Here is a 27,836-nt window from a genome sequence, read left to right on the forward strand (position 1 = left end):
CTTTATTAAGCCTGTCTAATGTACAACCAAACCTGCAGGAGCATTTGCTGGGAAGCTCTAGAAGGCAAAGCATGCTGTGTGTGAGCTCCACCTTGCACACAGAAGTGCCCGTTATTTTCTTGTAGCACAGTGCTGTGAAGTTTGCACTATCTACCACGAGGTAGCATTCATAGCATTCATAAAGTGCTCAGCTACACACTCAGAATAAAAGCTAAACTTTCTGAAAAGCTAAGAGAAAAATGTAGTAATATTTAGCCTCTGAAACAGACAGCAATAGGGTTTGCTTTGCCATACGTTAGTCTTACAGGGGCTATCTGATGTACTACCTCTAAAAGAAGAAATGTTGCTTTAGCAGAGCACAACACTCCATTTAGTGCCATTTTAAACGGTATGATGAGCTCACAGGTGAATATTTCATTGGAGGCAATGTTCTGGCCTTCTTATGCAGCCTTTCCTGTACTTTAAGAAGTGGACACTTCAATCCCACAAATGGGGCCAAGTGTCCTCATGTTTCATCAGCACCTCCAGCTGAAGTAACAAAGCTTTGGCAAATAGAGGGCAGCCTCAGTTCCCACCACAGCGACCTGAAAGGAGCTGATCTCCTCCACAGGTGCCATGTAGAAATATATTTAAACAGTAATTTTAATAGTAGCTTATGTTGCTGGAAGAGGCAAGGAAGGGATACAAGGAAGTTTTGCTGGGAGGTCATTTTAAAGAGACACCAAGCAGACCTCTCTACTGACAATTACCAGAGGAAAGGGCATTTAGTTTTCAGAAGTACTTGAGCCACTTTCAGAAATATTTCAGCATTTTGCATTTGTAGTAGTAAAGTAGGTGCATGGATCTTGTCTAGCAATGGGTACATTGATTATCTGCCAGAAATCATTCCATGCAATGTCAACAGCGTGACACACAACTACAGGCCTCTTGCAAAGATAGCATCAAATATGGGGAGCTGTGTTTGCAGCTTCGTCTTCATCACAGGTAAGACTGCCAGATCAGTACAGCAGTAGCTACACTCAAACCATTATCCTGTGAAGAATTTCCATGCTACAGTACAAAGTCCCTAAAAGGAGTTAGATGAAAGGAAAGCCCAGCAGGTTAAGTGTTCACTATGTTTGTAGCTGTAAGTTAGTTGCAGATGATCACAGTTTGCCAGCTGCAGTTGGTCTCTCCACATTTGGCTTGCACAAAAGAAGAAATCTGCAAGGGAGGCAGACTACGTCTTATTGAAGTTTTAGCTACACCCATGTACCAGCTACACCATCTCAATCAGCACTTTTCATAACAAATACTCTGTGCTGAACGACAATCCACCACGCTAGAACTAGTCTTTTTGGTGATCAAGGCTGTCTCTTGATGCTAATGATCTACAACAGCTCCCTGATACCTGTAACATGCAGATGGCACTAGGAATAATGTTCAATTTATAGTAGTAAAATCTACAGGAAAGTCAGAACAAGAGGGTGGCTATTTTAGGGTATGAAACAAAGCTGTTTACATCATTTGAGTTGCAGAGTTTACAGTGGGATGGATTAGTCATATGTGCTACCTTGCGAAGTGTGCAAATCATACAGTTCTGAGGACCTGCATTTCTGTTGTTAAACCCTCCCTTCCAAAATTCCCCTGGCATTTTAAGCAACTAACATTAATCACCGCCTTTTTCAAAGAGCTGTCTGATGAGTGATTAGAGGAAAACTTTTGAAAGTCTCATGTGCATGTCTTGCCATATTCAATGGAAGGCAAGGGCACCTGTAAAAACACCAAGATTTAGGAAAGGGAGGGTAGAAAAGAAATGAGGAAACTTTCTTTGCTCCTAGACAGACAGGCAAGTTTTACATTAATATCAGATCTGAAGGTGTGAAACAATACCCCACAGAGTAAAAACAGGAAGGCGTTGGAGTAAAATGGTAGTGTGATGGTATCCTGTGATGACATGGTTCAGAAGGCTGGTGCAAAAAACAGATGAGTTAACTCAATTACACATTCCCTACCTTGAAACAGGGGTTGCACAATACTTATTCCCTAGCTTTACCATCATTCAAACCTAAACTTAACTGGCTGGCTTCGCTCTTGGTCATATTTGCAAGATTACTACAGGTTTTAAGGTAGTTGTGGATTTTAACAGCCAGGCAAAGTAGATGCTCTGCTCAGGTCACCAGCACCTCATACATTTCCTCTAAACAGGGTGGGTGCTAAAGAAAAACGATATCTGACCATTAGCTATCAGCTCCCTGCAGAATGGAGAGGTTTACTAATTTGAATGGAGAGACTAAGAGCAAAAGCAACTCCAAAACTACAACCACCACCACTAACAACAACAACTTCTTACATGGAGTTCAGTCATTGCTACTGAAAAGCAGAGCAGAGTTTTCACGACCTCCCAACCTGAAGGAACAGACTTTCACAACTTTCCTGTCAGGGCACTGATAGCGAACCTCAAACACTTATGGGAAAAATTCTTAAGAGAAGACTCTGTTCTGATAACACACAGGCTTAAAAAGCTTCATGGGAAACAAGCTGCAAGGTCAACTAGCAGATATAGGACAATCATTAATTCCAGGTTTTAATGATGTTTTCCACTTTAAGAAAAAGTTGCTACCTCAAACTCAAGAAATTTGTAACAGCTCTATAATCTATGGATTATAGAGCCTAGACATTGGTGCAAGGCAGAGGTTGAACATTTCTTAGGTTATACAATGACATAGCCACCAAGAAGGAAAAAACTGGAACTACTTTCTACAAGTTCCTGTCCTGTTGCAACCTACCAACAACGAGCAAGATAAAATGCACCAGAGCCAATGCACTGCAAATTAAGAGATGGCAGTATATAAAATCTTAATGAACTACAGAAGAGACATTTAAGAACTGAACTGCAAACTAGGACAAAGTTGCAAGAATTGATTTTTTTTTAACTTTGCTTTTTTTTTGTTAAAGAAAATGACAACTAGATTATGGTACAGCTTCTACATCAAAATATTTCAGCTTGGTAAAACAGACATGTGAAAGGGCAAAGCCAAACAGTTCAGTAGAGAAATTCCACAAAATGAAGTCTTTCCAGTTTATTTTATTTACTTTTCCTGTTTTAATCACTTAAAATAACTCCCGTGCAGCTCTGGAAGATTATAACAATGTAATACTCTACATTTAAGACAAATGCATCACAGTTCAGTTTGAAGAATAATGGCTCTCCATAAGGCTGCTTAACCTATGCTCCTGACCCGACACAGAAACCAAAATGCATTCATCAGCTTGTATGCAATAAAAAGTGAAAAGCTATCAGTTCAATATAATGCCTCAAATATTTCACTCTGTACTTTCATCCTTAAGCTGTTCCAAGCAATAACCCAAGTACTCAAGAGTACAGAGTACCAATCATCTAAACTTTTTATGTCCTGTAACTGAAACTGAGTTTCACCAAAGCATTATGCCATTCACTAGTCTATCAGATAATACGTAGTATGAAGATGAGACAGCTGTCGGGGGTGGGGAGGAAGAAAAAAAAAAAAAACTTGTTCAGATTACAAACATGGTGTTGCTTGGTTTCAATCACCCAAATCTCTTCCCCAAACTATTCTTTAAACTGCTCCCAAAGACTGATATTTAAAAAACCACAAAGCTACCCCATTTCTTGTGAACTCCTTACACAATATTTATCTGAATTACTTTGCACTTGAGTCCATGCAAGCCAACTGACTTGAGGATAAATACTGTTGGTGCTCATGCCAAGGTCTGAATTTTGCCCCAGTTTGCTTTCAGCTTCTCTTGATTGCTCTAAGGAGCAATTGGATCAACTCAACCTACTTTGCAATTTGGAGGCTGAGATGGTACAAAATCCCCCAAATCAAGTACAAAAAGACAGCTAATATTTCAATTCTCAGGTCTTATGCTGGCAGAAGCCTATATATAAGCTTAATAAATGAAGTATTTCTCCCCTCTGGGAGGAAGAAAAACTAGTTCTGATCAGTTTATACCTCTCTGTTGGTTCTCACTCCTGTCATATATTTTTATTCTGAATAATTACTTTCTGCTGTTTTGTTTAAAGAACATTCTCAAGTATTTTACTTTCTTCATGAGATATAAAACTGCTTTAAAAAAGCAATCTGTTCAAATTAAAGTGGCAATAAATCATCTTAAATTATCCTTGCATAACAATGCAATGGACAGAGACAGTGTAGGCTAGTCAAACCTATGCTGAAGGTTGTCCTGTTTTTAAAAGTCCTGCTTTTATTTTTATATTAAAAACCCAAACAAATTCTTCCAATAGCCTAGCTTTCAGGAGTAGCTGTTGAATAAAAGCCAGAAATTCCAGAGGTTACAGAAATGAAAGTTTAAAAATAGATTATGCTCCCAAATTCCTGTTTGTTTACTTCTGTGTTGGCAGGATTTTTTTTTTAATCCTTAAGTGAACACAAGCACACAATTAAATGCTGCACGACGTGCTTGTCAAAAGTCAAGATTACACAGACCATTTCCACCCTAGACTTCTCTAGAGACTAATGAATTGAAAATGCAGCAAAAACAATCCGAGGGCACCTATTAGCAATGTTGATGCCCAACTTTACTATATTGTTCATTCCTTAAAGCAGAAAACACATTGGTCCTTTCTCTCTTCCATATAAAGCATCACAGTAGTGATCATTAGAATTAAACCCAGAAAGCTCAGCCTCCCCACAAACATTAGGAAAAAAGATTACTTTCACCACTGTGAACTTAACTGGAGAATCACTTTTCTTCTCCTGGCTTTAGGTATCTGCAACACAGCCATTTAAATCCTAGCAAGTCACCTGAGGCTTTCTTTTTAATGAAGGTCAAGACACTTTTAGGGCATGATTCATGCTTTCTAAATGAAGATGTTCCCAGTGACAGGCACAACTAGCTGTATTAGTGTTCAGGAAGGTAGACAAATAGGCAGGAGCAGCTCTGTAAATGTCAGAATATTAAAGACAATCATATTGGGATGACAGCAACTCTGCTGCAGAAATACCAGCTCCTCTCCATTGATTAGCTGAGATGAAGATGTCTACAGTCAGGTGAGAGCCACTGTACCCTGTATGTCCAACACCCTAGCATCAGTTTCTGAGTTTGTGACCACCTGCCAGCTGTGATGTAAACATGGATCAGAATCACCTTCTATACAGTGGCCAATACTTAAAGACACGTATATAATAAACAGAGATGCTTTTTAACGCACAGGTCCCCAGCTGACCCTGGCTTGGTGTTGTTTGCATAGGCCCATTTGACTGCTACAAATCAAACATCTTTCTAAAATGAATTCTGACTGAAACTGGCTGTGCTCCTGCAACTCAGAGTTCACCAGAGCACCAAGAAAAGCTGCCTGTTGCATCATATGTCATCTCAAACCTACATAACATGGGAAGTCAGACTATAAAGAATTTTTCTCCAGTGCAATGTGGCTAGGATACACTTCATGAATGTGTATTAACCATGGTTATTCTGCACTTAAGTTTTAATTAGGGTTCCTAACAGTTAAACAGCTTATAGTCTTCAGAGTGTAAACGACTGCCACACTGCTCTCAATTCCAACCTAACATACACGAGAATGCTAAGAACACCTCATGTTGAGCCTATCAGGGGTAGATGATAGTCCCATCTGTGAAAAATAGCCAAAGAAAAGGAAAAAAAAAAAACCCAAAACAACAAACCAACCCACAAGAAAAACCGCACCGTAAAATATTTGAACTTCCTCTCATTCATAAAACTCATGACTTGGTATGCATTTGCAAGCTAAATCAGGTAAAGTTTAAAGAGTTTCAGCCATCATCAGTCCGACAACATAGTTCATTTGCCATTAGCCAGTTCAAGTGACAGTTGGATTACCCCAGTCACTCTTATCACATCAGCATTATTCATTTGGCACTTCTTTCTGACTATATTTGTTGTATTCACTTAATCAACCCAACTAGATGCTATCACTTCACCCTTGCTACTGCAATTTCCTTACCATGACAGTTCAAGCCCAGCTGCTCCCAGCAAGATCTATAGCTAAAGAGGTTCCATTTTCACAAGAGTTTTCACACAAATTCAAGACTAAATGGTATCAGAACCCTGAATCCTATGAAACCTAAGTAGAACCAGGGTGGTCTTCTGGGAATTACTCCTAATTTGAAGATCTCCCCACCTTACAGTTCAAACTCCATTACAAGGAGACACAGTATCTTCACCTGTGTGCATAACCAAATCCAAAAAGAGTAGTAACTCAGACATTTCAGCTTGGAATCAGCTGGCATTGAAGTACAGTTTTAGCACAATACACAATATGTACATTCCCCATATCCAGAAAGCTAGGCTTAATGGGATCCAGCTGCCTGTACAAACTGACCTGGGTGTTGAAGCAGCTTGAACCAAGCCTGCCGACTAAAGGGAACACAGAAACAAAGTTGAACTGGAACCCAGGTAAGAGGTAGTCTGTAAGAGACGGGTTGGGGTTTTTTTGCCATTTGTCTGTACACCCTGGCGTGCACTCACCAGTTTCTTAAATTTCAACATCAATAATTCACCTGCTACTTAGTCTAGTGTTACTGCAGTGTAGTAAGGAATACAAAATCTAGGCATCCAATTCACTTATGAAGTAACTATTACTGGAGACAAGGTTTACAACAGGCGATATTAAAAGCCTACTTCTACACTTGACGAGATGTCAGTCCCTCCTCTCAAATTTCAAAAACATACACTGCTTATTCCTTATTCATTTGTGCTTGGGTAGAAAGGTAGGGTCACCTTGAAGTGACTCCCTCTTCAAAACTGTCAGATATTTCTAAGACTGGTTTTGGAAAGACCTCCTAAAATTAAGTAATTATTAGTTTACATTATCCCTCTATTAGAAAGTGAATCTAGACACTTTAACAATTACTTCTTAAAAGCTGTGGGACTGGGGGGCAGCAGGGGTCCTGCCACTAAGGCTTTGCAGTCACCTTCCTGTAAGGATGTCTCGCTTTATTCCATTTATACACAAGTTTATTCTGCTGGAAGGCGCTAAACTGTAGACGTTTCCCACTAGGTGTGTTGTAATTGTGTCTACATTTTGGCTGCATGCTGTGCACCAATTACAGATTAGAGGCCAGAGACACTTGAAATGTCAGTGAAATTAAGGTAGGGTACAGTAGGCTTAAGGAGCTGATACATATTTTGTGTTTATTCTAACCTGTATATTATTACAGATTACTAACCCAAACTGCACCTTAAAGACACCTTTAGGTCAACTGCCTCTCACATTAGTTTGTATAGCTATGTAGTTGCTTATGGTCTACCCTAAAATAGAGATGACAAACTAATTTGTGTTTAATGAAACTGCACTCCACAAGATTAAAAAATTTCTTCAGGCACCCCTAAAATCTTCTACACCCATCTCATACAACTGAAATCCCCACGTATTAGAGTCCTAACACACCCACAACCCAGATCTCAACAACACTCGGTTTTGCTAAGAATGTAATCTACTGTTATTTTTCCAGGGAGAACAGTCACAAAAGCACCTTCTACAACTCCACAGTTTTCTGTTGCGAATGATTAGAGGAAAGCCACACTCAGAGATGAAGAGTACCAGAAACACAAGTATAGCTTGGTGAACAAGGACAGGCTGAAGAAGGAAAACAGAGTTGTCATTGACAGAAGAAAAATAAAAAGGCTAGCAACTGGCAAAAGAACACCATGAAGTTCCAAACTATGGCTCCTCCTTATTCACTACAGGCCTACTTCAGAAAAATAACAAATACACGTTTTCCTCAAGCACCCTCATGAAGGAGAGCCTATTCTTTCAGTAAAAAGAAGCGTGACTTCCGTTCAGACTCTCAGTCTTCCACGCTGATGTCAGAAAGCCCTTCTTGTATCTTCGCTTCTTCCCCACTCCTCTTCAATTGGAAGTTATTTTGCTATCCTTTCTAAACATCTCACAGGTAGTATCATCCAGCTAACCTGGTGTTTACCCTTCCTCATACACAGGCATCCCACGTTAGTACTGCACACTCTTCACATTACTCTCTTATTTTCACATGCCAACGATCACAGCAACACATGCTGGTTTGCATTCAGCAGAGAAAGCATTGAATTGGCGTGACACTCCTAAAAACCATTGCATTTCAAGTGACAAGCCAATGCAACAGATTTGCAACGCAGCAACAGAAATAGGTCACGGCTACTAGGTGTCAGCAGACAAGCCTCTATTTTTAACAGGCTTTTTTGGCCAAAAGCCTGTTCGCCCATTTCCATCGAGTACTTAGAAGTCTGTTAGAAATGCAGGAGCACAAGGCAGGGTGGGAGAGATCCCATGTGCTGCATTGCACTAGGAATCCTGTTGTTAGGCTGGTGGCACTGGAAGAACTAGGTGGGAGACAACACTCTCACCTCCTGGAGAGGTCACTTTCTGAGTGCTGCAGTGGCCTTCCTGAGCCCTGGTAAAAGCTTTTCAGGAAAGAAGGGGCAGAGACAGAGGAGGGGAGACCAGGTGATGCAGATTCACTCTCACTGAGAGCACGCCGAACCCCAACAGCAGGGCTGTGCAGGCAACAAGAGAACATAGCAGATGGGTCAGCATGGATTTGGATACAACCACCAGAATAAAGATACTGGCCAAGTACCTCATCTTGTCTTACAGTAACACTGTTTCCCAGAAGATAAAGTATACCAAGTGCACTACTGGGCAGTTTCCCTGATGATACTGATTTTGCTGTTACAGCTGATTTAAGAAACATTTCAATGGCATTGCCGAACAGGCAGACCACCTTATTTTTTTACCCTTACTTATTGTCAAACCAAATTCAGAAGAAGAATCTCTGAAACATTCAGAAAATATCCTTGGAAATATGCTTCCAATAACACGAACCACCTTGTTTCTTCCCTTCAGTTTTCTCTTGCTCTTGTAAAAAACATATATCGCTAGAACACATTAGAAAGTAGAGATTATTCAAGCGCAGTATTTTTGGATAAATTTTTGTGAAGTGTTTAAGACAAGAAAGGTAGTCCTACTACACAGTTAAACGTTACTTAATAATAGTAACAAGTATTGGGGACATAAAAATTAATTCCAATAAAGAAACATTTACTTTACATTTTTGATTAATCCTCAATAGGAAAGCAGAGACGGAAAAATCCCAGCCTAGAATGGAGTTGTTACAAACTGTTTTGACTGAAAAATCTGCTGCTGATGCCACTTAATCAGTGACTTCTTAAAAGTTATTATTAAGAAGTGAAGTCAGCAAGTCCTTCAGTTTGAACTGTCAGGGTTTCCTGTTTGCACACAACATGGTCAGTGGAAAAAAAACATAACCAAAGTTTATCTCAGTAAAAAACATATTACTTATCTCTTCAGAAACACAATGTAACAAAGCTATTTCAAGGTTAGTTTCTTACCCTTCACCCCCTTCCATTCCCTTGAACAGAATGAACTTTTTTGCCTTTCTCTACAAGCTGGCGCAGCATTCATAATGATATTTTAATCTAGACATCAAATGGGTGAGAAATTATTATGTATAGCCATCTTTAGAAAGAGCCCACAAAAAGCATAATTGCAGCGAAGCATTGAAACAGATGAGGAGTTTGGAGAAAGTGCTCCTCCAACAGAAAAAATTCAGATCATCTGGGCCTGAATCTTGTAAAGGTTTTGGAGTTTGCAGGGTCACTTACTGCATATAGCCAGGATGGAGGCAGAGAAAGAAAGTACAACCAAAGAGGCCCACAATGAACTGTGGGGACCTCTCCTGACTGAGTGAATGAACTCCTGAAGAACCGTATTCCACATGTTAATAGCTGGAGAGTCTCCAAAAGGGAAAGGGAAAGAAGTTACAGAGGGAAGCTCCAGAAAAAGGCAAACACGGAAATCGTATGCAGTGGAGATGTTTAATCCCTTAAGTCCTTCTGTGAGATTCCTCACCAGTTTTAGTTCTGGGCATACTCTCTGGGAGCTAGGCTAACACAGCGACTGACACTTGAAGCTGTCACTGCCTTTTTCATCTTGGCATAAAACCGTCAGGCTTTATATCGTCTTTATATCGTCTCTACAGTTGAAAGAGCGAGGACCTCTTCCCCAAGGGGCCTGACTACCCACACTACCAAAAAGGCTCAGCTCAGCGGTGACAAATAAATAAACAAACAGATTGGCGCCAGCATCCAGCCCCTTTATCAATTCGCTGGATTGATGCTTCACCTGAATCACTAATTCAGAGATTAGCGCATTACTGCAAAGCACCAAATGACTCTGACGCGGAGAAGACAGGGTGAAAACAAACCAACCAACCAACAAACCCCAGAGCAATTCAGAAACAGCTTCAGTAAGAAAGAATGCAGGTGAGGCCCATGTACCGAAATCGCAGGAGACAGCAGGCGCGTGGCATGGTGTGCCCTGACTCACCTTGTCACCTCAACACAGCTCTGCCGCAGCAGCGGGGACCGGACGCTCTGGGACCTCCCGTTCTGGAAGGTTATCCTCTGCCTGGCGCTGGAGGGGGGGTGGCTGAAGGTGTGCGCACGCCTCCTGAACTGGGGGGAGTCCGCGTCTTCCTCAGGAAATGGCTGCCAGGCCGAGGACACGGGGGATGCCGGAGGAGTAGCTGGCGGGGTATCGCCTGGCGAAGTGTCCTGAAAGGAAGTGCTGGCGGAGTGAGGCCTGCCGCTCTGTGCCCTACGAGAGCTCTCGCCTAACCCCACGAGTCGTGCGCCGCGTCGGGGCACCAAAGCCTCTCCCCCTTCTTGGTCATGGCCTATTGTATGCTAATTATCACCAAAACCAGACATCCTTTGATAATTTACTCCAAGCCAGCAGCATCCTTCTTGAAAAAGAAAAAAAAAATAAAGGGGAGGAATAAAAATGTATATGCGACACAAAAAACATACTAATTAGTCCGGGAATCCTCTCACAGGGATCAGCATTGCAGCTACCAGACTTCTGGCTCTTTCGGGAAAACACAGGAACTGAAAAGACTAGGGAAACCGCTCTTAGCTAGTTTCCTCGACATATCGCGAGCATACTTCCTGTACCGTCATAGCGATATCCTGGAAGAGAGACTGTTATTACACAGCCAGTTTATGAGTAACTGTAGCAGGAAAAACCATAACAGAATCTTCACCTCCTGGGAAAACCAGCAACCAATCCTCGCATGAGGTAAAACATTAAAAACAGGAAATAAAAAGAAAGTGAAGAGAGTTCCGCCCACTCACCCCCATACAGCATCCCCACCAGCTAGTTTTAGGTCAAAAATTCTACTTCCCTAAAGCAACTATTACTTACTGAAAGGATTCTTCACCTTCAGAGCAGTTTCTTTTGTTGAGATATGACCTCTTTTAATTACTTCAGTGAAACAAAGCAGAAGCTGACCAGAAATTCCCTGCTTTTTGTAAAAGCAAGGGAAGTGTAGAAAGAAAAAAAGGACTGGCAATCAAACAATAGGTTAAAGCTGAAGGTTCAAGTCAACATATATGCCAGCTTTCTTGTACTCTCCGCCTCCCAGTGGAAACTCTTTAAGTTTTGTAAATTGATGTGCTTTGTGCTGCCTCCTTCAAATTGAAGCAGAGTGCTGTATTTATGCCTCATTAACACCCATGCATGAAAACTTGCCAATTTTAACTACACTTCTTACATACTTTGTCAGAAGCAAGGCTGTTGCAGCGCTCAAAGCTGTCCACACTTCCCAGGCGACCTCGCATTCTGTTGGCTCCCTGCAAGAAAAAAGGCAAGTAATTTAATCTGGTCTTTTCCTTCTTTTTCTGAAGGTTAAGCAAAGGTGGCAACAGCTGTGTAGGTGAACACAGGACAGTTCAGGCACATGACACATCTGACACAAGGCAAGCACTGGATTTTACAAGCAATGACGCCTTTAGCTGGCAAAACGGTATCTTCTCCCGCCTTGCTACCTGGGGTTTTAAACCTGCTGCTCTATTGTCAGAAGCAACTGAGTATTTATTGATCCATTTGAGGCAAAATTGTTGGATTAAACAGCAGCGTTCAAAAAGCTCCAGACTTCAGTACTGCACTGCAGCTAACAGATGCATCTGACATACTATGATTTAAACAGAGAGTTTACTCCATATCTAGACATTTCAGACAAATTAATTCCACCTTGGCAGAAGTAATGAAAGCACTAAAACTGGGGGGGGGAAAAAAAACCACTCTCTGGCTGCAAATCCAGCCAAATAGCGCCAGACAGAAACAAGCCTTTTCAATTATAACGCAGATAACCCCAAGGCAAATTTGCCAGAAATCAGCATTAGCAGATTCTTGCCAGAATTGTTAAAACTCATCTGGTTTCACAGAAGAGGTGATAGAGCCACAATACTTTTTATTACCTTCTAACTAACTCCCATGCAATATGGGTAATGCATGCTGTTGGACACTTCCAACTGCTGAAGTAAGTTGCTTTCAGTATTTTATCAGGGGAAAAATAGTCTAGGTTTTAGGAAGTAGAGCTCCTCTTGGTATGCTTGCAACTACAGGGGAAGTTTTGTCAACACCAGCAGTATTTATTTGGCATGCTTTATCCTAGTAAGGTTTATTTTAAAGACTTAAAGTGCCCTTTAAGTACATTATCCCGTTAAAGCTCATTATCAATTAATACCCTGCCTGAAACATCTCTTCACTGACTCTCACAATAAAACATGAGCAAAGGATAACTTCAAAGTTTCTCACTAGCTTTAAAAACACACACTTTTAGCACTCTAAGAAGGGCTTTTTGGTTCAGAAAATACAACAATTGAAGAGGTTAGTGCAGCATGGGCTAGAAGAAATCTGTTCAGAAGGTCAAACAGAGGTTATATTTATTTTTCTGAGGTACCTCATTAGGAAGCCACAGTCTGTTTTCAGTTCAAACCTGACAAAAATAAGATCAGTCCAGCAAAACAAACAAGTGAAAAAGTGACATTCCTCTGGGACTAAGGGAGGCCAGAGCACAGAACCCAGCATCTTTCCCTACGGGGAGTAGTGAGCAGCTACTCCTTCAAGGAGCTTAAAATGTCACTTGATGCTGTTCATCTAGCTAAGAAGCTACCCACACTTAAAGTGTTCGTAGATATCTGGTTACTACATACTTACTTCTAATTTTGCTAAGATTGAGTCTGTGTAAGTCTCTCCCCCACATATACTGACTTTTACTTTTTACGTAAATTTTTTTATCTACAAAAAAATACAAAAAGAATGTCAATTTAAAAAAAAAAAACCCTAAACTGAATTTCCTTCCTGGTCTTTTCGTTACTAAATATACTTTAAAATAAAGATGATAAGTCATGCAATAATCAGCACCTCACTACATCAATACCATGTGATATGCAGCTGGCTTGAGGAGTGGAAAACCTACCACATGAATAGGTATTTGGTGCCTAAATATGTTTAGGAATTAGCCACGATCCATTAGGCTTATTTTAATAGCCTGATGCAGAATAAGAACTACTGAACAGTCATTGTATATCACATGTATGCACATAACACACAGTATACGTGCACAGAAACACTCGTCACAAATACCTGCTTTAACTAAATAATTAGTGGTTGAGCTGCACTGCAAATTATTTTTCAGTCTTGTATTGTGTAGCCTTTAAATAGATCTGTAAGCATGAATCCCTCTGTGTATCATGATTCACTATAACATACTGCTGTTCCTGATCTCTTGCAGTTTCAAGTTAAAGATGAGACAACCTTCCTCAAAACAGCAAGTCTGCAAACCTAAAACGGCTCTAATCCAGACTTGGGTGTCCACTTCTCTTGAACTCAACCATGGACTGTGTAGAACCTTATACTATAACATGCAGCATGTCACAGTGGCCCTGGTGAGAAGGAACATACTATATCAAAAACAATATATAAGCAATTTCCTCCTTTCAGACTCTTCAACTTAAGCAGCGCATTTCACCTAAACAATTTTTCCTTGACATGATCAGAGAGCTAATATGTCCATATATGGCAGGGCTGCTTTCCTGTGTTATTCCCAGTGATGTATGCCTGTTCCACAACCACTGCAGGGTTAGTGACCCACCGTCACAGCTAGATCACTTTCCAGTCACATGTCCTTTAGATGTGGAAAAGAAATCAGACTCAGCACAGACATGACTGTAGCTGTCACCATTTGATGATATTCCAGACTGCTGAAATTATCCAGATCTTCTGACTGTCATCACTCTCTTTTGCGCTCTCTCTCTCTATTCAGACCAAGTACCTAGTGTGTAAAGCTTGCTGCAGAACATTGGCCAGATTTGACATGGGGAGTTTTAATGCCAGCTTCAGTCCTAGATCAAATTCACATCTAACCTTAAATACAAACAGTTCTAAGGGTTCTCCTCGCATATAATATTTTGCCTCCTCCATAGGGAGCATCTGTGGCATCCTACATTTGCAGGTTACTTTATGACATACCCATATAAGCTGCAGGACAAGTGCAACTTACACCTTGATTTAGTGTGGTACTTTTACTAGCAGAAGAAACTTCTTTTCACTGCTCCAAATTATATTTAAACCTTGCCATCCAGTATTCACAGCTCATCACACTTTCTCTGTAATGACATACTGGATCCCAGGTACCCAGCTCTTCAGTCACTCTGCCATATAACTCTTCTCTGCTTTCAGGACTCTCCCTACTAAGCAGGGAACACTAAGCAAAACTTGCAATACAGAATTCTTCCTTAAAAGGCTATTTAATATAAAAGAACTCCAGTAATTATCTGCAATTCCACATCTTCATTTCAGCTTTGCTAGCCAGGTATGAACAACTCTGGTTTTTTTAAATCTATAACTTTTTTTTTCCCCTGCAAAAGGGCAACTTTTTTACTACTTTCTAAAGATTCTTAGCAATACAAGTAATTTTAGTTACGAGAGGTAAGGTGTAACTTCTCAGAATAGAAAGATTTCCAGTTTATGCTGGCACATCTAGTCACACTTTCAAAAAGAGAGAGCACGTCTCTTTATAGGATCACGCAACCATCCTGATTAGTTTTTTTATTCTGAAGCATCACATTTGATAATGGTCGCCTAACTCACTTGCCACCTATAATGAATGTTCATTATTCAGAAAAAAATTCCCCTTTTTCCCTCTGTACGTATGACCTTACCATAATCTTTCTAGCACAGTTAAGTCACGATCAACCCAGCTATAACCCTCAGATTTCACGACAGGGATATTGTTTCATTAAGTATTTATCAGACCGAGGCCAAAAACAACAAAAAAATATCTGATAGGTCTTTACTGTCAAGGATATCTGGGAGAGCTGCTGACAATGAGTTGTTAATCTTACCCTTGAGAAGATATTTTCCAGAGAGCTAGTCAAGGATTTCTTGGCCTTGTTTTTCAGAATGTCAAGTTTAAACCTGCCACCACTGGTAGTGCTTTCTGGAATCGCACTGTTTGAAACAGTCTGTTGAAAAGAACAAGGACACAATTCAGGTTTGGCAATTCTTTTTGCAATTGCAGACCTCCAAAGACTAGAAGACTAGAGCTGAACCAAGTTACATAATAAACAACACACCCTTGGGCCTTTATTTTAAAAAAGGCACAAACAAACAAACAAAAAAAAAAACCAAACCACCAAAACAAAAACCCACACACCCCCAAAAAAACAAACCCACAAAACCCCCACAATTAAACGGACATTTCATCCCTAATGACTATCTTGTAAAAGCATATCAATCTAACAGTACTGTTACCCATTTCCTTTGCTAGAAAAGTTTGTAGTTTAAACTGAAACCAATGCCCTCTTCATCCCTATTCCCCCTAGAAATGACTGTTTGGGAGTGGGGATCAGGGAGAAAGGAAATGGACAGAAGAGGTATCCTCACACTGTAAGGAAATCTAGACCTAAAAATAATTGGTTGTCTTTATTTCCTCCCTTCCTGCCCCCCAAACCTAAAAAAAACCACCCCAAGCATAACACTGTAAATCAAATCAAATTACTTCTCTTTCTCAGCACTCTCTTAATTACAATACCCAGTTTCAGCTACCCCTGATGAACTCTAGCAGTGGCCCTACTCATATTCAACATTCCGTTTTAACAGGGTGGGAGGACAGAGAGGAATAATACAAAAATAAGCTTTACCGATGGTGCTTCACCAATGTGAATGTGCGTCTTCTGCTTAGTTTCACAGAGCTGGCGTAGATGTAAGATCACAAGTTCATTTTCTTCCTGGTCATTGTCAGGCTTCATTTTCTGTCAGTAACAGCAAAGAAAAGAAAAAAGTTGTCTTTCAAGCCATGATTTGTTTATTTTCCCTTCCATATGTATGTATTCTTTGAAGTTAATATATTGATACGCCAGATGCCAGAGTGTACTATTAGTGTGTCAAATTGCACTACCGGCTGTGTGCCTTCATGCTCCTGAGCAAAACAGACCAAAGGTTTCCATATGGAGAATGCTACAGGCTGTTGAGAGGAGGGAGCCTTATGCAACCTCCAAGGCTGTCTGCCATTGTGTAGCCTTATAAATGGAATAAGGAACTCATGAAAACCAAACAGGCATTCCCTTCATCAGGCAGCTAGAGTGGAGTGCAGCCTTTGGAAGCCTAAATTACTGTATACTTCACATGCTTGAGTATACTTGCTTATGCCTCAGAGTAAGCCAAAAGGGAGCTTCTGCAAATACCAACCTCCCCTTCGATACCTGCCTATCTCAACTGCTCTCAACTCATTCCCACATTATTTTCAAGTAGGGAAATGCCTTTACAGACAAAGAACTAAGCTCAGAAAAAAAAGTACTCTTGGTATGAACACAGAACACCTCAGCAGACTTGGGAACCAAAACATTTCTGATAGCAGTGTATCACACATGAGGTTAGGTTGGAGCATGCTATTTCAGTATGATGTTTGGTGGAACAATAATAAATTCTAGATCAAGTAAGCAACACAATCAAAATAAAAAATGTCTAGTCCATTTTATCATGGTCTTTTTCAAATTTGAGACAGTGTCTAATTTATTACCTGAACACGTTCAAAAATGTCCGCTTGCTCGTTATCAGTTAGTGATGACAGATGTCTTTGAATTACAAGTTTGGCTCTTGGTGGATAGAGTCCTGAGAAAAGAAAGAAATATTAAAGCTTCCAGATTTCCAAATGACCTCTCAAAAAGTTTTTTTGAAAACAAAAAAGATAATAGAAGATATAAGCCTGCACTGTGTCCAGTTTTGGGCCTCCCAGTTTAAGGACAGGGAACAGCTTGAGCAAGTCCAGTGGAGAGCTACCAAGATGATCAGGGGACTGGAGACTCTCCCATATGAGGAAAGGCTGAGAGACTTGGATTTGTTCAGCCTGGAGAGAAGACTGAGGGGGGATCTCATCAATGCTTATAGATATCTAAAGGGTGGGTGTCAGGACAATGGGACTAGACTCTTTTCAGTGGTGCCCAGCGACAGGACAAGGGGCAATGGGCACAAGTTGGAACACAGGAGGTTCCACCTGAATATGAGGAAAATCATCTTTGCTGTGAGGGTGCCAGAGCAGTGGCACAGACTGCCCAGGGGGGTTGTGGAGTCTCCTTCCCTGGAGACATCCAAAACCCGCCTGGACGCATTCCTGTGACCCCTGCTCTAGGTGTGCCTGCTCAAGCAGGGGGGTTGGACAAGATGATCTCCAGAGGTCTTTTCCAACCCCCGCCATTCTGTCATTCGAGTTTATACAAGTTTAATGTATGCCAGTTGTGTATCTGCAGTATCCATGACACAAAATACTTCAGGTTTTGCTAAACCACATGGTTTTGTCTCCTTTCCTGAGCAGTAAAAACAGAACTAGTAGTATGTAAGTGGATGGCTCCTGTGTAAAGGGTTGTGCTCCCTAACCCACTGATGTCTTTTGTCCTAGTACCAAGAGATCACTAAGATGGAAGCCTGACAACTGTATGGGAGAGGAAGAAGAGAGGAACAGATCAGGGATATAACTGGAAAAGTACTTGATGCACAAGATACTCAGAAGTTTTCAGATGCTTTTAACTGAAAAGTTCAGATGCATTTCTGCACAAGGAAAGGGTAGGGTATAGGTCATACCAGAGAACTGAAGACACTTAAAAGCAAAAGCAGCATAAAAGCCATAAGAAAAAGGAAAGAATTTCTGATATTCGATAAAGTGCACATTTGCTCACAGAGCTTGTTCTAGGAAGCTATAAAAACTGTGGGGAAAACAACCCCCTGAATCAGATTAAGATATATCTTTTTGGCATCCAAGATAGATATCATTCACAGAGAACTGCAATCAGAACAGATCAAAATTTTCCAAAGCCATGAAGCCCTGGGTTTGATTATGATAAACTTCTAGACTTCAAACAAAGCAGACAGATAAAAAGAAGCAGAAACTAAAATAAATCTTTCAGTCACTAAGTTCAAAGTTTATGAAACTACTATTATGGTACTCAAATTATTTCCCCAGAAGAGATTTTATTTTAATACTAGTTACTTATCCCAGGCTTACAAGTGCCTGTATTCAAGATACTTAAGACTGCCTTATACAGCAGCCTTTATAGTTTTTTCATTGATAGAAGACTTTCCCAGTTAAGCTTTATCACTTCTCAACATCTCTTGTAAACCCAGAAAATACCAGTCACAACCTAACAGATTTTCACTCTGCTAAGATTTTATACTTTGCTTTTCATCCACCAGAGGGAGGTAAGTAGCAAGAGTGACTTTTAATGAATGGGAGAACTGGCATTTATCTGCACCATCATCACCAGACCAGAAGATGCAAGACTAGTGTAACATATTTGCTTTTTTTGTCTACAACACTTTGCAAGGAGTCACAGTGGTGTGACTACAAAAATAGGATCCTGCTACTAACTTTTTTACAAATTCCGTCTTGTAAGATTTTCTGCCTGTGTTCTGGCATACCTCACTTCCAGAGAAACTCACAACTGTGTTTTTATGATCCACTAGGAAAGAATACATCTTCAGAAAACTAAAACCAAAAAAACCCAGAAGATGAACTGTTGAGTTTTTCTGCTCTGCTTAACATTTAAGAGAGCTACAATGATGAAAGAGCATGTATTTATAACAAGCTATATTATATTCTATATATATATGTATACTGTATATATACACTGTATATACAGTATATATACATTATACTACATTCATTACTGCTATCACCTACATATGGTTACAGAGAGTGCAGAGTGACGGTAAGAATTACTTATTGGGATACATACTTTTCCCTCTGTTCTTACATTGTTTAAGTTGCAAGCATATGGTTGGCATAATTAAAATTGATACAGTAAAATTCTTCTAGAATAATCAGAAAAACACAATTAGAAAATAAACTCAGTTGCTACCTTCAATTCTTTCACAAAGTTTGTGCAATGAATGCATAGGGCAGGCCTCGCACAGTTTAATCTGTGTCTTGGCATTTTGCAGAGCTGCAGCAGTGCTAAAGGCTTGTTTCAGGGTAAGCATTACCTCATCAACCTAAAAGAGGAGGAGGGAAAAGACAGTATATAAAAAAAATGCATGCCATATACATCAAATTATATTTATAAATCACATCATAGACAGGTGCTTTACAATAAAAAAAAAAACCCGTTTGCTGCCTTCTGAAGAGATCAAGGTAGTATTGCCAGCTTTTCTGCCTTTTCTGTGGGTGCTCACCATCTTCAAGTTGTTGTTGCTTCTGAGAGTATAATTTTGAATATCTAACTGCAGCTACTCAAGCTTACTGGGCAGGCAGCCGCTGTTGTAAGAAGCCACAAGTGGGAATTTTTGGCTTGAATATGTGCAGGCTAAATAAAAAGCATTAATTTCTTCTTCTTTAGCTTGGAGTTTCTCCTGTAAACTGCACATGCTCCCTCTCAACGACTTTCCTCCCACTACTGTAACATTTTAGAACAAATCCCACAGACCCATCTTGCTGGCAGGCAGGAGCTTCCCACAGCAGTTCACTTTTCTCCAGGCTACTAGACTGGCGACCAGCTTCATTACAACCATCAACTTATTTTTAAGTGCTGCTGGCCTGCCTTGCAGTCTGCCCTGGTCTTTCCTCTGCCACTACCACAAATACAGCAGTGCTATGTTCCCACACACCAGCACTGGAAAAGCTCAACTTTTGTGTAAGAAAGGTCGAGGTGACAGCGTTTCTTTGCACTCATTCAAATACACTCCCAGTCTTCCTGTACAAAGCACTAGGAGCTCCCCTTCCTGTATTTTAGGGCAATACACTGCTTATTAAAAGTTGTTTACCTGAGTCTTTGCACTAGCATGGAAAGAAGGAGACAATAGCTTGATGACAATCTTAGGAAAGAAATCAGTATTCTGCTTCAGAATCGGGTCCTTGCTGTTGCCTGTTGCTTTTTTTATAAGCAGGAAGAAGCAAGCTGAAATATCTGAGGCCAAAATCATGCAGTCTAATATTAAAATCACAGAGACTTCTTTGAGGTTCTGTCATTTGGGGGGTGGGTGGGGTGTTGTGTCCCAATATGTTTAGGTTTGGTTTTTGTTTGTTTTAAAAACCCAGTTTTAAGCACTTCCAGTAATCCCTGGGTGCTCTCTTTTCTTAGCAATAAAGCAGGTATTGAACAGTGAATATCTGCCTTACAATACAGACTGATAAGTTTTAAAAGTTGGCAGCAATGCCTCTCCAATGGAAGATCCATAGAACAGTGCTAAGCATATGGATTAGGACTATGATAAAATCACAAGAACTGTAGCACAGACCGTAGCTAGATTTAGAGCAAATATACACAAGACTACCAACATAGCCTGCGTGGCAGCACAGAATCCAGAAAGCATTGTGTTTTACAGCTCTGCCTTGCCACAGTCAAATTCCCACTTGGGTCCAAGTGATTGCATCTGAAAGTAGCTTAGGAATGGTCATTTCATACTGTTATGTTGACACACACACATATCAGTACTAGAACATGTAAAAAGGGTCATAAATACATGGTTTCTTTATACACCACATTATCAGTATTTGAATTATGCATGGTCAGACTTATCAATACATCAGATGTAACATTTTCTGTTAGTACAAAGATAGAGGTGACTTCATAACAAGCTCCCGTTCTGATAGAAGTGCAGCCTCAGCTAGGGCTGTTAGCTGTTTGAATTTGTTTTACATAAATCTAATCACTCTCAAGCTAGTCAATGGATTAACAAATCACATTTTCAGCTAGCTAGAAGAGTAATTTTTAAGTTTAGCTGAAAAAGTTAGCAGCTGTTAGCACGGCTGCCAAGAACAAGCATGTTTCAGACCAGAAACCAACTTCTTTTCAAGTGTCAGAGCTTTAAAATAAAAATCTAGTGGCCAAAATTACTTCCTGTAGGAGTCTCACATTATCAAGCTACCTGTATCAGTTAAATCACTGGCACCTGGAACTTCAATTGATTGATGCATACTTTATAAAAAAGTCCATTGGACACTTGATAGTTACACACATCCACACATATTATGGTGTTCTTCTCTACCAGATGCTACTTTCTTCTCCTGAGGAACAAAACAGACTACAGGAAAAATGCTAAAGCTACGTGGCAGGCTGAAGGCACATGCAGGAGAGCAGGCCAGTAGTTGAAACCCTACCCTGAAAAGTATTTACGTTCAGTGTTTATTATCAGCTTTGTTACTGATTCAATACATGTAATTCCAGGTTTAATAGGAAAATACAAGAGTTACAATCAAATACAGAGCCCAAATATGCTCACAGTCTGCGTGTGTGAACTCATCCATCTGGATTTTTTCTATTTGTTACTGATATACGCATCAGCAGAGTACCAGGATATGGCTATATATGAACAGAATGTATGCATTTCCTATTGCATATTTTCATATTCACAGCTGAGGCCTCATATACCTGAGAAGACATGACCACTGAGGCTCAGCTGACACAGCAGAATAACAGAGACTCCCATGGTTTAGGAAGTGCCTCAGATATCCTCCGATGGAAAGATTAGGATCATTAATAAATACTCACCAGAGATTCACTTGCACACTGGAACACATAGCAAACATACTGGCTTAACCCAGGTTCAGCAGATTCCCGGCAAATGAAGCCGAAGTGATCAACATGTTTTATACCCTAAAAGAGTTTAAAAACATTAAACCATTTTATAAACGGGTTTAGTTTCCAAAGTCATCCTAAAAATAGTTACCAGGCTCCAACACTTGCCAAAACAAAAATTTGTTGAACTATAAACACATACTCCTAATGATCTATTTTACAACTACAATAGTTATCTTCTAAATTTCTGTTTGCATTTAAAAGCTACATAAAGCTCTTTATACAATCAAAACAAAAGTTATACAGCAATATATAACTGGACCTGAATTTCTTCCATTAAGAAAACTGGATTTTCAGGGAAACAAACAAAAAAGTCCTAGGTTGTATCTGGAATTGCCTCTGCAGTGAAATCTTGATGTGATGAGCCCATGGTAAAGCTTGGGACTGGAGTAGCATCAAAGTAGCAACAGAACGTCTTTTCTGCAATACAGGTTTGGACTACACCAAAAAGAGCATGGAATGAGTGGTGACATGCAGAATTCCAACCAAATTCTTAAATAAATTCTTTGAGACCAAGTTACATATCAGAAGCTTCAAGACTTACTACACATTACTACTGATATTTTCTTTCAAGATCCTAGTCTAACTGCTTGACAGGGAATGTCGCCTTGCTAAAAACAGCACTGAGAAGATCAGAGAGCTGCCTCCTAAAAAGCACTGTATTCCCAGTCTCAATTCATGGAACATGACTCACTATTGTTAAAGCTTTTGCCAATGTTTTTATCATCTGAGCATGGTAATAGCAGATTTTCTCCAAAAGAAAGCCTAATCCCTCAAGTTCAAATACAACAGAAAGCAGAACTCAGTTCCTTGGATCCATCTCCAAAGAAAACACCTATATCGTAAAAGAGGGGAGGAGGCAAAGCAACTTGCTTTTCACTACAGAAAACACTCTAGACAAAATTGGTAATGCACTACGTGACAGACTGAACATACTGTCGCTACACACTGTAGTTTTTAAAAACGAAATTCCAAAAGTTACATTTGTGCTACTTAAACAAAACTTAACAAAGGAGCAGAGAGTATCTAAGATGGCACAAATGGCATTAGTTTACCACAGTCCACACCAATCCTGACTTAACTGAACCTATTTTCCCGTGACACGTGAAGTCTTCAAAAGCATAAAATGAAAAAGAACAGATGTGTACACATATGCTGATCTATGTAACAGTGAAGCATTGCCCTCTGTTTTTCAAGGAAACTGTACTTAAGGTGGTTCAGTGAGATGCCAGTTCCCTCACTGCTGACAGTGCCTGAACAAGCCTACTGCTGTCTAATCCCAGTCTTCACAGGAGAACATTTGTAGGGGAGATAGATGTGACACTTGCACTGCTGAATCATAAACAGCACAGTACGTTCCTCAATTAACAGTACCTCCATCACATTTATGAGGGTGGCCAGACTTGTCATGCCAAAAGAGCAAGTTTTTTGTTGTTCTCTGTTCCCTCATGGTCAGTCAGGCTGCAACAAGAAAACTTGTACAGCTTCTGACACCTGAGCTTAGACAGCGCACAGAGGAGTTTATCATCAATTGTATTTGCTGCTTTGACAATTACATGGTGGGCAGATAATGAACTGAATGCAGCAGATCAACCATACTTGAGTTGTAGAATAAAAATACCTTTATTAGACCAGACTAAAAGAATCCAGAATGCAAGCTGAAGAGAACATCTCCTTTTCATCATTTGTAAAGCTTAGAAGAACAAACATTTCTAAGCTGTAGTCTCACAATACACAGTAAATCACTGCCCTATAAATCCACAACAGAGAAGCCCTGTGGCTAGCACCAAGTCCTTAAAAGAAGTACTGAGGAGGCTTATGCAACCAAATCCTTAGTCTTGAACAAATTAATGTTTAATTTCTATTGAACACAGGAAAAAAACCCCCAACTTCTCTAAAGTAGCCGTTTTGCATTTAAAAAAAAAAAGGCAATAAAAACCCCACAGTATTGTTAGTGCCTGTTTGAGTTATTCGAGCATGCAAAATAACAAAAGCTTTGCTCCAAGCAAAAGTGAAGAGGTGGAGTGAAAAACTATCTCCAAAGCCCCACACACAGCATTACCTAACACTATTTACTGCACACAGTTATTTTACTGAAGGAAAGCTAGGCCTTAAAGGTCTGCCATGGTTTTGCTGGTCTCCACCATGCTTTAAAGTCAGCAGAACAAAGGCTGTCCCCGCTTAGGACTGTTGTGTTTGACTATGATCAGCATGTGCACGCACACCGGCGCCCAGTACGTAAAGCTGAAGTGTCACTTTTATTCAGCTCAGTACACCCACAAAGCAGGAGAAGACTCAAGCCATCTGCAAATTTTGCTTTCCATACCACTGCTTTAAGAATCTCTTTGATCTGTATTTATTATAAAGCTGTTAATACAACTTTCTTTGATTATACTGTCCCATTCTGTATTTGCACTTGCCTTTTTTGCCTACCAAGAGCAGTACAAATTGTATTTAAACAGCAGACTTGACTTAAAGGCCCTGGACCTTTAGTTGGTAGCTCAAGATTCCACTTGAGTTACAAATACTGACCAGTTGTAATTTGTATTAGCATTGGTGGCACAGTCACACAAGAGCAGATTTGTTATTAGCATTAGAATGAAAACAGTTTAGGGTGAAATACAGATTTAGAGCATGCCAGGAAGTACACTTTAAACTACAACGACAATGTTTAAGGAGGCCTGAAGTGGTGCACGTGCATGGAGAACGAAAGAATAACGTACTAAAACAAGACCTCGAAACAGAAAGTGCCAGAGGTAACAGCTGCTGAACAAGAGCAAGATAGAAAGGTAAATCCCTCAGCCTGACATTTAACTTTATAAGACACATTTACTTATTACTGGACATAGCTAGGTTCATCTACTACTGTATTCTCCAGAAGAAATTATGCAGGTGAACTGCTGTTTTTCTGGAGGGCTGATCTAATGCTCTCCTCGTCTCATTCCAAAGGCTTTCAGGAACTGAGCTTCTCAGACACAGCACACAGAGCACCCTAAATGGAGATCAAGCTACTTCCAGAAGTATATCCAATGCTCTCCCAAAGCAGAACAGGTTACACTTTGCTTTCTTGATCAATGATCAAAGTTGCCACTACCACAGCTCAGCGTGGTTATTTTGCGCTCATCTTTTCTGTACTTAAGCTCTTTGGAAATGATACTGCATTATTTTTATGCAGTAGCTACTTGAAACTGCTACCAGATGAGTGAAAGCCCTGATTTGAATAACAGCTCTCACTTTTGTAAAGGCAAATCAGTACTTTAAGGCTGCTGCAAGGGTTCATGAAGCAATCACAGTTTAATATTCGATTTGTTCAGCTGTACTCCCCAAAGAAGTTGATGTATCAAAAGTCATGTAGGATTTGTATATACATTAGTCACAATCGCTCAAAATCACCCCCCCCCCTTTTTTTTTTTTGAAATTAAGGAGCTAATGGGTTAAAACAGCAATTTGCTTTCATTCATGGCAATTTAGATAGGATAACGTCTTTAAAACTGGCCTTTGAGACCCAATAAAGGAAAACAACACAGAATACTGGAAAAGAATTCTCCATTTCTTTTTTTTTCTGCTGCCTATAGACCAGCAAGGCAACCCAAGGTTGCCTTGAATTTGAAGAACAAATTCCTTTTCTTCTGATGATCTACATGTTGCTTCTTATTAATGCTTACCTGAGAACATGAAGAGATATCTTTAAAATTCTTTTCAAGCACAACAGATTTGGTGTCTGGACTGATGAGGTTAACTTCAAACCTTCCAACCTGTGAGACAGGGAGAAAAATAAGTCTAGTTCATGAATGTCTTGGAGGTACAACATTAACAGCAAAAAAACCATCACAATCTAGCCCCTTCTTTAGAGTACCTTCAGCACAACAGCTTTACTCAGCAGGAACAAGGGTACCATAAACCAGCCTATGTTGAGTAAGAATATTTCAGCAAGAACAATACACTCAGTAGTACAGGAAAGACTTGGAAAGACAACAGCTTTTTTTGTTGTTGTTGTTCATTTTCTTTTCAAGTTATTTTGGTCCAAAGATCACATATTTGACAGGCAGTATTAAAAACTTCAGTAAACAATGTAGCTAAATTAAAAGCTGCAATAAAAACAAGAATTTGTGGATGTATTAATTTTTTTAAACTATACCATAGATAAGCTGAGAAACTATGTTGATCTTAAGGTGATACTTTTTGGTTCTGTCATAATTCTGGATGAGAAAGAGTAGGTTCTGCAGCAAGCTATCTTTCAGCTTTCCCAAACTCTTTCTGAAGTGTCTGGAACTTATTCCATAGAGCTCAGAGTTTCTCAGCTAAATCCTTTTCATTACTAGTGATAGCCGTGGCTTTCTAAAGGGCAATGCATTCTCACTTCAGCTAGCTTTTCCTCAAAAGAATGAAAGGCAAGAATTATCTTTAAAGCAAATGGAAAGGCAAAACCCAGGCATTTAGCCCCGTTACTTTAAGGTCCAAAGATCTTTCCTTTTATGGGTCACCTCCTTAAAGTGTCCTTTTGTTTTTTCAGTACAAGCTCTGAAGATACCAATGCACTTCAGGCAAGAGAAGAAATAACCATGAGGTCTGAAGGAAGCAGCCTTCAGCGCAAAAATGTTTGAGTACTCATCTGAGAAAGACAAGCTGAACACCAGTACAAGTTACCATAGAGGGGCGGGCTCAAACGTAAGGCTGTGAAAGCCTCATGTGAAACTGTGAGCTGCTTTCTAATCGTACAAAAAAAAAAAAAAAAAAAGAGGATTTGTTCACGTGGAAGTCTTTATCCATTCTCTTTTTGAAAGAATACTCACTTTTTTCAGCTATGTCCTAGATCTCATCAATACAGACTAACCAGAACTGCATGTCAAATATTTCCCTAGAAAATTCCGCTCCTTTAAGTAATTACTCCATAAGTAATTCTTTTTTCTTAACATTTACCTAACCTCATGAGTTGAGGCGACCTCCTTAAGAAAATTCAGCTACTTGTGTTCCAATCATTTATGAACATAAATATTTATGACAAATCATGAAACCATACCAGATCCGTACTACTTATCTTGTAAAACTGGTTTCACCTTCAAACTTCACAGGGGAAGATACGGTGCAAAACCAACATGAAATTGCTCATCCTAGCACACACCTGGAACAACATTGTCCTGTTCTTCTCAGAATCGGAGGGCTGAACATGACTGGGTGCACTTGCATGTCTTCTGCGTGGCTGTATTTTCAGGTTTGTGTCATGAACCCTTCTTTGCATAACTGCAGTGACGCTGCTGCACCGGGAGCGAAACTCTTGCTGCTCGTCAAAGCCCGAGTCCTCTAAAATTCGCTCTGGAAAGGAACCACGAGTGCTGGCCAGGTTGGCCAAGTTGGTCTGGCTGCCGACTGTAAACATCACAGCATGCCCTGCGGTGTTATTTGGGCTGTCCAGCTCCTCAAATGGGCTATCCGATGGAGAAGTTGGCACATTTTCTTCACACAGGGGTAAGTCCAAACTTGACTCATTATTCCGCTGCTCATTTAGTAGTTTCAGGCGCTGGCGCTCATGAAGGCTGAATTTCTCAATGCAATCATCAATTAGTGTGGAGGGAGCTTTCTTGTGAGCCACCGTCACCCTTCCACAATACAAGACCTCAAATTTTTGAGAGTCATAGAAGGCATCTTCGCTATCCTTACTTGGTTTGGCATCTTCTTTCAGTGCAGCTTTGGAGACTTGTCTTATGCTGCTGATGACCTCAGGAACCTGAGGGACAGTTTGAAAGGTTGGTTTAGTAGCTACAAATGAGATAGCATAGACAGTGATACACCAAACATTTGTTAATGTAAATATTTACAGAAGTTATTTCTTCAGTAGAGTGCCACTAGCTTCTTGGCTAACAATATAAAAATAGAAAATTCTAAAT

At 40.1% G+C, this 27,836-nt stretch overlaps 1 protein-coding gene across 2 annotated transcripts in view; it reads right to left on the reverse strand.

Moving 5' to 3' along the window:
• The window catches only part of TBC1D4 (TBC1 domain family member 4), a 117,488-nt gene that overhangs the window by 19,660 nt on the left and 69,992 nt on the right, over positions 1-27,836 (reverse strand). The window contains exons 2-11 of one of the 2 annotated variants that reach the window (XM_075088558.1): positions 27,074-27,676; positions 25,617-25,706; positions 21,865-21,969; positions 19,237-19,369; positions 16,905-16,996; positions 16,027-16,137; positions 15,229-15,348; positions 11,596-11,670; positions 10,367-10,593; positions 8,365-8,514 (exon numbers count right to left, since the gene is read on the reverse strand). In XM_075088558.1, the coding sequence (XP_074944659.1) occupies positions 8,365-8,514; positions 10,367-10,593; positions 11,596-11,670; positions 15,229-15,348; positions 16,027-16,137; positions 16,905-16,996; positions 19,237-19,369; positions 21,865-21,969; positions 25,617-25,706; positions 27,074-27,676 (1,706 nt within the window). The remainder of the gene's footprint in view (positions 1-8,364; positions 8,515-10,366; positions 10,594-11,595; positions 11,671-15,228; positions 15,349-16,026; positions 16,138-16,904; positions 16,997-19,236; positions 19,370-21,864; positions 21,970-25,616; positions 25,707-27,073; positions 27,677-27,836) is intronic. The other variant, XM_075088567.1, reaches the window with a different exon arrangement.

This window comes from Phalacrocorax aristotelis, chromosome 1 (assembly GCF_949628215.1).
Source record: "Phalacrocorax aristotelis chromosome 1, bGulAri2.1, whole genome shotgun sequence".
Lineage (NCBI taxonomy): Eukaryota > Metazoa > Chordata > Aves > Suliformes > Phalacrocoracidae > Phalacrocorax > Phalacrocorax aristotelis.